Below are 12138 nucleotides of genomic sequence, written 5' to 3'. Positions count from 1 at the left end.
ATTTCTAACAGGGATTATCTGGAATAAGATCCTGGTATCGACATACAATCACTAGACACCTGATTACCTCACTCAAAGCTCACAGTGTCCCTGTGAAAGCTATAATATTTCACAGTATGCTTTACAAGATCTCAGGTACACTAAATGCACCACTACAGGGCAGAGCTGTTCAGACACACTAGAAACTGGTACACTACCATCAATGAAATACTTCTAAAGCTAGGACAAGAACCAGTTCTTTTAAAACAAGACACCACCAAGGACAAGTGAAGATACATATATGGGGCATCAGATATTTGAACCATTCTGCTTTGTCCATCAATGGTCATTGCTGATGTATGGAGAAGTTGACCTCTAATCACACTCTTATGGCGAGCCTGTGGCTTGCAACACAGAATTAAATTCCATGTGTCTCTCTTCAACAAATCATTCTGTTGAGACTCTCCAGACACATTGCAGGGCTACATCCTGAAACAAGTCAAAATGGCCTCCTACCAAGACTTAACCATAAAAAATTATCATTATCTTGTTGATAACCACCTACAAGACTACAGTGTTACAACCCAGAGGACCATAATCAATATCTTCACTATCGTGAGAACCTCAATCGCAGAAATAAGTATTGTTTTTCAATGTTCATTTACGGTGAATATTAATGAATGTCGAGAGTAAAAACTTAGTTAACTTTAGTGGCCGAGAAGTTAAGAAATATCAATACAGGCTTATTTTCTGACAGGCTGACACAACATAATTTTCCTTAATTACACATCATGAAATAACTGATAAAAAAACAAATTCAATGACCATTCTGAATAAAAACTTCTTTGAAGTACATTCACATACAGTGGAACTGAAGCACCAAGACTAAACAGTACATTCACGTGTTTTTCTCCTCACAAAAAAAACAGTTAAACACACAATACAATGTAAAATAATACAAATTTGTAATTTCCATCTGAAAAGTGAAAGGTTTCTTGATCAAATGAAGCCAACTGTGTTCCCCTTTATTACAGCACTAACCATACCTCTACAACTGACAGGCTATTATCAGAAAATACCCTGATTAAGTTGAAAGCAATTAACTCACAAGTGCTCTTATATGTTTTAATTAAAAACTGCCAGTATCAGAAGGACAATTATATTAGTCGCAACTAGTAATAAAACTGTTAGCAACTATGTTTAAAAAAATCAAATGCTGTATCACCTCTATCAGTTACAAATGATCCACTATTCAAAGCAGGCAATCCATTTTCAATAACAGAGAAGAACCAAGCAATCATCATTTGTCACACAGCAGCTCAACAACAACCATACTCCATGAAGCCAGTTATATAACCATGCAGCAAACAGCCGATGAAACAGATTTCACTTTTCCATTATTTTACAACTCTCTTAAAATGACACTAGTGTAACAGCACTGCCCATCAGGAACAAATGAAAGCATCACCCACACCTAACCTAACAATATGTTCCACCTTCTCGGATCAATAGTCACATTCAATTGGTGTCGGTATGTTCTCTTCACAATTTTACAATTCCGCACAGCGTGGAGACAAATCTTTACCCATTTCAAACTACACTATGTAGAAATGAATGCAGTGAGCAACATTCTTGTATCCACCTAAGCCGTGAATACGTATGGGGGAGTGGAAGGTTGGCTCCATGCATTCTTAACCTTTGCATTATATGGAGTGGCAGCGGTTGTCAGCTTCATGCTCCAACCACTTTATCCCCACTAGACAATGCAGAGGAGGCTGGATTGGTCCCAGACCCAGTATGGACACAGTGGTGATTTGTTTGTTTGTCATCAGTCTCTCGACTGGAAAAATTCTCGAAAGATAATGAACTGTATTGCTGGGTGCAAACACATGGAAAAGACTCGGAAACATTGGATTCAAATTTAACTTTACAGTATAATTGTAATTACAACAGAAATACTGTAATCAACGAGCCAGATGAAAATGTTAACATGGTCAACAAAGGTATCTTAGTTCATCAATTAAATATTAAACTTGTCCTGTGCCCCAGTGTTGCATTAATAAAATCATAATTTTTTAGTCACATGCCACAATCTTCCACTCATCACAAATGACTGTAGAGTATGTTCAGTGAAAACTGATTATCAAATGCAGTCAGCTAAGTCTTTAGATGATCTACAATATTCAACTAGAAATTTGTTCAGCATGGCTTTAGAATAATCTATGGAAATAAACACGAGTGAAAAGGCATAAACTGTACTGCAATATACGCATGTTTTTATTAATAAAAGATGATGTCAGTTATCTTACTTAGACAATTTTATTTTGCAACTTCACAGTCATGTCTTAAGTTGTGTTAATCAACATAAATACACAATATGGCATAGTAATACAAGTGGTACTAGTGTTGACCCCACCTCATAATTCTGTCTGTCCACCATGTTTGTATTACCAGTAGAGGGAAATTGAAAACTATGATATTAGGGAAACCCCCAATGGCATAACATGCCTAATTTCATCCAAATCTGTCCAGCAATTATCAATCTTGCAGACAGACACATAATCAGCCCTACGTGCATTCATTTCATGAACATCGTGCAATGAAGTTCTCAAGTTAACAGGATCACATGGTATATCAGTGTGTGCATCAGTAAGCACTTACACATAACCTGTATGTGTTAAAAACTCAAAATTATTGCATTCACACATGCAAAATATTATCTAAAAGACAAATGCCAATGTCTAATGGATGATATTTTGAACAGAGTAGAGTAGAGAATCCTATATGTTAACTGGGCAAATCTAGTAATACTGGTTTTTCATGTGACATATATTAATTCTTTGTGAATTTTACGACAGTCTAATATATACATAAAAATTGTATAGAATCATGCTGATAAGCCAACACAGCAAAAATTACATTCTTCGGTAAATAAAATTCCTAGTATAAAAACTTTTACTGCATCTTCTTGTTGGCAAGACATGGCCCACAGCCGATTTTAAAATTTTGGGTGGCTATAATTGTTATCAAAAACAGTAAATCGAATAAATACCAGAATTAGGTTTGTTTGATAAACGCTTCACGTATTTACACAATAAGGAGTAAACTATTTTTAAACGCTTATCTGCTTTACAATATGTGAAATATGGCCTACCATCACTTAGAAAACACAAGAGGAGCCGTGATTTATGAATACGTACATTTTCGTCCATGTATTACACGAACCCCTACGCAAAACAGCAAGAACAACGAAATGCATGCACACTTCCAGATATGGGCAACCTAGCCTAAGTACTCACCATCTGTGCGTTTTATATCCACACTGGCACCTGCCGAAATCCCACTCAGTCCTTCATCCATTTTCACTTAATAAATGTAACAGATCACCATAAACCACACAATATTAAAAACACTGCGCTTCATATAACTTTCATAAAACCGGCTGTAAACCTGTCTCAACTATCGTATCCTGCTATGACAGTTATCCTATACAGCTTTTAAAATCTACCAGTACAAACCAAGTGATCAACACTGTTATGCAAAGCTTTGTACCAAAACATTCTATACACACATATGAGTTAGTTCAAAATCTCATTTCACAAAATCGGTTTACAACTTAATCTCACCCTAAAATTAACAGCTATTAAAACTGAAAGTAATTTATCATTGATCAAAAAGCAGTAATCATAGTTCGAACAAAATACTGTACACTATGAAACATAGTGGATGTAAATTTAACTTACTATATTACAATATAATTCTTACATAATTTTGTCTGTTATAAAATACTTATTTATCAAATTAAACAAAATAATTAAATTATCGTCTGTAATGTCTGGTACCAGGTAAAGGGATAATATGAAGTATGTACTTTGCTCGAAAGAGGACGGTAGCTTACACTTAACTCTAGCGCTGCAATCGAACAACCTACGATCCGGTGTTTGGCGCTATCGGATAATTCATACTATCGATAGAATGTTTGCAATAAAATTCCAAACTTTGGAATAACGGTATCCAATAGAAATGCTATCATGGCGATTGACAATGATGGCGCTAGCATAAATATGTTATATCAGATTTAAGGATTTTAGGTGGACAAGGCCGTGAAAATGTCAATTTCGTTTTTGTAGATTGTTACATCGCCTAGTCTTTTAGGTACTTTATTTCTGACTGTCAAGTCTTGAAAGACACATGCTGAAACGTCCAAGTAGAAGTCATAGAACTTTGAGGTTACACTTACAACTTTGAAAGAAGTTCCTTATTTCATCCTTTCTTGAGTACATTTATTTAATTTAATCTGATCGTAAACCTCGTGGTTTATAGCATTCATACCAAATCACTGACTTCTGTAAAGAGAATTAATTTACATGCGCGGTTTTCCTTGAATATAACCTATGTCTATTAGAAAGTTGACAGTAGAACCACGGTTCCGGAGAATCTGACGTAAATACGCCTCTGTAATGTAATGAAATGTAATAATTCTTATATAAGATAAGAACTTGTGATATTCTAAACCGTTTTTACTAGCACAAAATTATCTAGTCTACGACACACTTCTTCTACAACCGATTCACAGCTCAGCTCTTTCCGCAGTAACGAAAGCGAATTGTTTATGGCAATAATGAAACACAACAATGCTGAGTAAACAGATGATGTGACAATTAGTTTCTTAGGTAACATAACAATGCATGCAGGTGTTCATATAAAAGCTGACCATTGTTGTTGGTCCATATTTACACATTGTTGATATGGATCTTTCACAACTTTGTTACGCTTTTTTGCCGAATGACCCTCCGTATAGACGGATTTATGTCAAAAAAAATTTGCATTATCCACCCTTCTTTGCCTAGTTCTCCCAAGTCACTCCTTAAGATTTTCCAAAATTCTGTGCAGATTTTTTATTTTATGATTCTATGTGTCTAACCCATTTCATCCTAGGTGTGATGTAGAAGAGGGCATGTTCCCAATTAATTATACAAGGATGACATTGAATGCATAAATGTTTGTGGTCATAGAATAACCATTTGATGAAACTATATTCTGAGACCATGGATACATTTCTTCATGTAAGAGTCAAGATGAGAGTAGTCAACAAGCGTCTCTTGCACTAGTTCGGACAAGATGGCCGGCCACTCTTGTTCTAACAATCTCAGCTTCTCTACTGCAGCACATGCCACTTCTATCAATGAATTCAGATGGCATCTACCCTTGTGTCGCCACATCATGTCTTCCTGAAACATATATGGAGGGCAATGGCATAATATGATGTAGTTGTCAGTAGACTGAAATCCACATGAAAGAAAAGTTAATCAGAATCATTATGTAGTACACAATTCTTTAAGTCCATGGGGCAGAGTCCTCCTTCAGAATCTTACACTATGCTGAGCTAATCAAGATATATCCCTCCAGTAATGGAACCTAAAATTTCATTTTTCAATAATTCTTCCACTCCATACATTTCTAAATCAGCCGTTTCTGAAATAAATTTGGTCTCTTTATCACCTTTTTTCCTTTTCAAGCATTTTTGTTTGTATATATGTTTCTTTTTAATACCATCCCTCATATTCGAAGGGATTGTAAGCAGACTCATTAACTATCCCTCAACATACAACACTTTCGCTGAAGGTCTGACAGGTGGCAGGGAATCTTACGAACCTTTATTGAATAGGAATAAAGGATTTACGAGGCTGCTGACGAGACTTTAACTCCAGTGTTATCAGTTTAGCAATATGCTACTGCAATGTATGGGTCACCTGGGCTGTACATAAGCCATGACTCATCGCTGATAAACTTAAATCAGAATATTAAATTTTTTTATCTGTTTACCTGGGACAGCGTGCCCTTCCGCCACTGGAGAGCCTCCTTTGCGATGACACTACGCAATGCAGGGTCTGCACTCCAAAGCCACTGCTTGGCATTGACAGACTGCTGTATGAGGGACTGAGAGCCCTCTACGTGGACACGTCCCAGCAGAGGCTGCAACAGTGCGTCAGGCAGCGAGCACAGCACGATGTCACCGAGACCCTGGAACTCGTTTGACGCGGCTGCGACCTCCTCATCTGGTACCTGCACACGTTTGTCATAAAGAGAGTAGACGCTGATGTGCACGGAAGCATGCTAAAACTATGTACGAGGTGCAAAGGACATATCATAACTCAACTTACGTCCATCCCATTGATAGTCCTGAGACCCCAGTGTGAAAGCCTGTAGATGGCGTACTTCTGCCACTCCTTCTGGGTGATTGAATTTCCGTCAGATTCGATACACAGCGAGGTTAGACCCTGAATGTCAGCCAAAGCATTGAGCTGACCAAGACAGTGAATGTTGGTCTCTTGGAAGATGAAGTGCTCGGCATTTGGGAACCTGTGCTTGATGCGGCACAAAATTGGAATGATGCTGTTGAAGTTAACGTAATTGAATTTCACTGTATTCACATCTGCAGCTTTCCCAGAATTCCACGGACGGTCTATGAAACGGAGAGCACCTTGCCCATAGACGTTGAGGAACCGGCCACATATTTCTATAAGGAAGTCTCCCCCTGAAAACAAAGCCAAGTACTTAGTCAATCAGGATATGATTACGCTATTTTTGGGCTATTTAACGATGCTGTACGAGAAGCAAAAGTTAGACACTGTAGATACAAAATCCCCACTTAATGGTACCTGCACCTTGTCGTGGTGGTGGAGCTCGAGTACCTCAGTGACCCCAGATTGGTCGAGGGGGAGAGGTCAGACTAAGACAGGTACCCTGGTCCTCCAGGTTGGGGGTTGGTCGCAAGGCTAACAACCTTGCGCCGTAAAAAGGAAGATGTTACGAAACCTCGATCAAAGCCTCGGACAGACGGACCTAACAGAGGACTGAATGGAAGAGGAGAATTGAGGAGGCCATGGACCGAATACGGACCGGAGAGCCATAGAAGAAGAAGAAGATACAAAATACAAAGAAGGAGTATTAACCTCTTTACTTTGATGCTTTGTCTTCCCAAAAGTATAAGAAAAGAACTGCCTTCACAAGGTCTATGTGCTTCCATCATCATGGTGTTTGAGTAAATAATTAATTTGTTAGGTTCATGGATGTTTTGTTTTGCCATGCAGTCTTTCGACTGTTTACCAGCGTTTCCAAAATCTTGGTTTCAAATTATACGGCACAACAACCCAGAACACTGTCGATATTCAGAACACAGTCAGAACCTCAAACCCTTCGAGAAGTTCTGAAGATACTTAAGGACGCTGTTTTAAAAGCTTCATAGTCCAAAATGTTGTTGAAAAGAACACATATTTCATAACCACTAACAGAAAAGTGATAGTTTTGTAATGTATTTTTCATTTACATTCTTGTTCCCAATTTTTGTAGACAGCAACTTGACGTTGAAGTCTCGCTTATGCTACATACGCACCTTGCTCCCGCACCCTGCCCTGATGCACCGAGGGTTTCTGTTGTACTCGTCCTGTGGCAGCCCTCGTCTGTGCCCTGCGAGACACATTCTTGCGGTAGTGAGTTGCACTCTTCACATTCCTCGGAGGCCTGGCATTTCCCATCGCTGCTTCCTGAGGAGAAGTAGGCTCTTCACTTGATTCTGATTCTGAATGTTCGCTGCTGCTGCTTATGTCAATCTTGCCACTACTGCTGTTGGAATCACTAGGGAGAGAGCTCAATGAACTGTCAACATTGGGTTCAACGCTCGATACACTGTCACATCGTTTCATTTCATCACGCTGTGCAGCATTTTCATTCACTTGACTTACACCATTCCCGTGAGAAGCCTTCTCTTCATTCGACGGAGGTGCAATGATCGGAGGAAGTCGAAAGAAATCAATGCTCGCGGCAGTGGATGATGATGTCTGTTGAGAAGCGTCCAGTTCCTGTGACGAGGAACGACGAGCATAACACGATCGTTTCTTCTCTGCTGTGTTTAGCAGTGCTGGTCGCGCACTCTTAAGTCTCTCCCACACGTTAGTTCCTGGTCTGTATTGATTTGTACACACAGAAGAGGTGACACTCCTCACACCAGAGTCACTCTGAACATATCTTTCATTTCCAGCCTCATAGTCTGCAATGTTACGCAGGTCTTTTAGAGACCCGCTAAAAGTGGAAGAGGATAAACATTGTGTCTGTGAACGTAAGAGTTCCCAGTTGGTTCTAGCGTTAGAAATTACCTCCTTTCTCCGAATGTCTGCGCACGTTTCAGTGCCGTGCTGGGACATGAGCATTGAAGATTCCTTACTGTTTCGCCAAACTGCTGCAGCCTTTCTCACTGGTTCAGTGACTTCCATGCAACTCAGAAGCTTCAGACAGGGAAGATACGAGACCAGAAATGACACACAGTCGCCACCCAGTGACACGGGGTTGCCGTCCACAGTGACCTCACTCAGCTGTGTGGCTGTCACTATGCTGCTCATGTCATCGACACTGAAACAGATGTTTTACGCTTCGATTCCTAACCATTTCACTGAATGTCATTTTGTATTTTGCATACTTTTTATCTTAAAGTTACGAAATAAGTAAACTGATAAACAAATATTCCCTGTTTTTTCCCCCTTTGAGATACTTTGTGCTACAGTCTACGAACAAGTGGTATTTGTGGCCTATTACAAGAATTAGAAAATAGTACTTTTTTAAATGGTGGCGACCTTCTGGGATATTGCGCCATGTAGTCTGATATAAATTTACTGACACTTCAGAGGTGCTTGCTGTCTCAATCATCAGGGTAAAGAGCACCTCTGAAATGTCAGTAAACTTCTACTGAACAACACGGTACAAGATTTCTGTCTTCTGGGTTGTTGCGCTGTGTAGTCTGGTCGATGTTAACCAACGTTTCAGAGGTCATACTGCCTCCGTCATCAGCGCAACAACCCAGAAGACAGAAATCTTCATACTCACCATTGTGAAAACCTCAAATCTTACAACATGGTACAACATCCCATACTCGCTGTTGTGTAAACCTGAAATCAATCGTTCATTCCTTCCTCTCGTCTTAGAGGTCTGTCTGTCATCTTCTAGTTTGATATTTTGCAATCTTTGGGGCTTTCCAAAACTCATTACTTTAACGTGTTTCTAAATTATTTAGGGGGAAGAATTAATTTATACTGAAAACAATTGAAGAAGTTAACACTTTAATTTTCTGGAATATGATCTATCTTCATTCATTTAGAAAATATGATAAGTGTCCAATTTTCTTAAAATTTATAACCAGTATGAATATAATTCACTTACACATGGAGTTCATTGTTACTTAGGAACAGTTTCTGTAGTTGTGGTGTTTCTCGAAAACCCAGCAAGGATTTTATCCTGTTGCGTCTCAGGTTAAGTTCTCGCAGTGACCGTAAACCCTGGAGATCAGATGCACCTATAACTCTAATCTGATTGCCTGCAAGGTTGAGAACTTTGAGCTCGCTCAGTGCTGACAATCCACCAACTTGTGTAATTTGATTCCCATGAAGATCTAGAACTTCCAGCTTCATGAGATAGTTCAGACCCTCGATACGTCGAATTCTGTAAAAAATTGCATTATCTTCAGATACGACAGGAATATATTTGAATGCATCCTTTCAGATCCTGTTATTCATGATCTGAGATTGGGAAATAATGTGACGGCCCGGCATTAGATTCCGCCTGAGAAGAGTGGAAAGAATGTATATTATCACAAGACCAAATATAAGGGTAGAATCAAATATTTTGGTGGTAGAATTTCCAAAATTAGTATAATAAAATGTTTATGGATGTTCTAACAAAAATAAAGTGAACCTGTCACTTACAACTGTGAACACAGTTTTAACAAAGTTCAGTTCTTATTTGTTTCTAATAAGTCTGCAAATCAGTGCCTACCTCTTTCTTCTTAATTTTAATGCATTTCAGTTGTCTTACATGAAAACATAATTTTCAGGATAACTTTCTATAATGTTAACTGTGTGTGAAAATTTCTGGAGAGGCTGTTATACCTTATCACATTACTGACCTGTTTTTCCCTATCAGTAGGACACGAAGATTCTGAAGAGAATCAAGACTGGCAATGCGTTCAAGTTGGTTGTCATAAATATCAAGGAAGACAAGTCTTTTGAGTCCTTGTGTTGACACACCATCAAGTCTGGTGATGAGGTTATGTTGGAGTGTCAGTAGACGAATCTTTGTTTCCCCTACTAGTAGCGGGAATTTCGTGAGACCTCTTCTACAAAATACATAAACATTGTTTGAGTAACATGAAATAAAACAGAGTGGCAGTATAGCAGAATCGTAATTATATGCTGGGAGATTTGATAGAAGAACACTGAAATAAAACATTGTTGGATAGTTAAATCAATTAAGTCACTGATCGGCTAGTGTTTGATTAGTGGCAAGGGAGTTGGTAATTTTGCAGTGCTGAGGCATAGGATAAAAGATGGGACTTAATTGTATAAAAAATATGATGTAATAATTAGCAATATTATTTTCAGTTACTCCAGAAAAATGCCTGGAATGTATTTCAGGCCCCTTCCTTCCACATCCCTCCTAATTCATCATTCACAATAATTCTCACAGTGTTACTACATAAACCTATACAGTTGAGATCTGTTGAAGGCTCTTTACTGAAGACTGTGCAAACCAAGTGAAGGTTGTTTAACCCATTTTAGCCAAAACTTTCCCAAATAGAATAACATTTAAAAATTTAGTTCTTATAACAAAGAAAACACAATTGGCTCCAGGACAATGATTAGTTAGTTAATGATGTTGAAGAACATAATTGCTGTTTATTTTAAGAATCATACAAAATCCATAATAAACTCTATGGCCAAAGCACAGTTTTAGTGAATGTTAAAGCTTGTACTCATAGAAGTGGGCTCTTCTGGGTTAATTATCTGTATACTGCATGGATGTTACAGATTGTCCACAATACCGTGTACCTGTTGAGACAAATCCGATCTGGATTTCTTTCTTTCTCCTTCTGAGTCCTTAAAGCCTGGATCCTTCCACTGGGGCCTGCTTTCAGAAAAATATCACTTGTAGGTATGCTTGCATCTGATGTAGTCCAGGTTGCAGTGCCACTTCTGGGGAACAGAATTTGTAGATATTGCATCTCTTTGCATTGCATGTGTATGTTTAATATGAATGGAAATTTGGAAGTTTAGGCCCCATTGAACACTCTCATGAACCTGTCTATTCTTGCAATATGGACTGACAAGAATGGGCCCGTCAAACACACGTCTGCTTCTGGAGCACTTTTATAAAGTAACCTTGTGGACCACGTCACACTATCAGCAGCTCTGATAGAAGGCTATATTGAAAATGTAATTATGTGACAGTTAATTACTTTTACATGACCACAAGTACCACACTTCACTGTCCATGATTTCCACACCTCTGTATTTGATTTGTGTTCATGAAGACAATCTTCTTATATTAATTTATACTGCAGACAATGCATCAGTGATACTTGAATCACAAGGTATGTTTATAAACTGGGAAAGGTGCAATAGTTTGGGTGAAATAAAATTTTACAGCTTATCTATGATTAATGAGGTAATCAACTGTGCATATGTAAGATTTGAGGTTTTCACAGCGGTGAGTATGGAGATTTCTGTCTTCTGCAACCCAGAAATCTTCAATTGTGCATGTATTTAATTTTGCTGTAAACAATGCATTATTGTCATGCATGTTTTCATTCTCTATTTTAAATCTCTAGTGCTGTGTGAATGATAATGATTATGTGATAATTAAAATATAACGTACAAGTGAAATTATTTGAGCATATTCTAAATAGTTAAAATTTAATACATTAAAAATTACTATGCTCCATATAAAATAAATTATGCCTAGAACACTATTTTAAGTGGTACTGAAGACAAGCAAAACGCAGTTAAGAAATAGCTTGCAACGAGCAGGAAAGAAGCATTATATTAACCTTTCCATCTCTACTTTATTATGGAAGCTGAGTACGAAAAAATCTACGTCATGCAATTGGATATAAGCTCGTAACAGTTCAGATACTACAGTCATACCGAATATCCATAATTATGTGCAAAGTAAAGGCTGATTATTCTGATAATTTCCTTTAATTTGGGTTGTACGTTGTGAATGACATCTCATGGAAGAACTTTTCAATAGACAATCAAATATCATGATACGCGAATAGCCATCTTTGCTAGTGACGTCATTTTTCGTCAATATAACGGCCATATTGTCTGG

The 12138-nt window shown here is 38.1% G+C and overlaps 2 protein-coding genes across 3 annotated transcripts in view; both read right to left on the bottom strand.

The window, feature by feature from the left end:
• The window catches only part of Klp10A (kinesin-like protein 10A), a 42091-nt gene extending 37260 nt beyond the window's left edge, over window positions 1–4831 (bottom strand). The window contains exons 1-2 of the mRNA XM_022077581.2: window positions 4220–4831; window positions 3279–3344 (exon numbers count right to left, since the gene is read on the bottom strand). Of these exons, the coding sequence (XP_021933273.2) occupies window positions 3279–3344; window positions 4220–4262 (109 nt within the window). The 5' untranslated portion in view covers window positions 4263–4831. The remainder of the gene's footprint in view (window positions 1–3278; window positions 3345–4219) is intronic.
• Window positions 4832–4979: 148 nt separating this feature from the next.
• LOC110836422 (uncharacterized) lies at window positions 4980–12092 on the bottom strand. 2 transcript variants are annotated; one of them, XM_022077585.2, is made up of 8 exons: window positions 11952–12092; window positions 10857–11000; window positions 9935–10144; window positions 9193–9471; window positions 7376–8388; window positions 6144–6517; window positions 5806–6045; window positions 4980–5210 (listed from the first exon to the last, which is right to left on the bottom strand). In XM_022077585.2, the coding sequence occupies exons 1-8, from the start codon at window positions 11960–11962 to the stop codon at window positions 5013–5015; spliced, it is 2469 nt and encodes an 822-aa protein (XP_021933277.1). In that variant the 5' UTR covers window positions 11963–12092; the 3' UTR covers window positions 4980–5012. The 2 variants fall into 2 exon arrangements, with proteins under 2 accessions (XP_021933277.1, XP_021933278.1); XM_022077586.2 differs by lacking the exon at window positions 11952–12092 and having other exon boundaries at window positions 10850–10974.
• Between the last annotated feature and the right edge of the window lie 46 nt (window positions 12093–12138).

This window comes from Zootermopsis nevadensis, unplaced genomic scaffold, assembly GCF_977971745.1.
Source record: "Zootermopsis nevadensis isolate Lab colony 2312 unplaced genomic scaffold, Znev_1.0 Znev_ptg000004l, whole genome shotgun sequence".
NCBI lineage: Eukaryota > Metazoa > Arthropoda > Insecta > Blattodea > Termopsidae > Zootermopsis > Zootermopsis nevadensis.
This window is presented reverse-complemented; position numbering and strand designations above follow the sequence as displayed.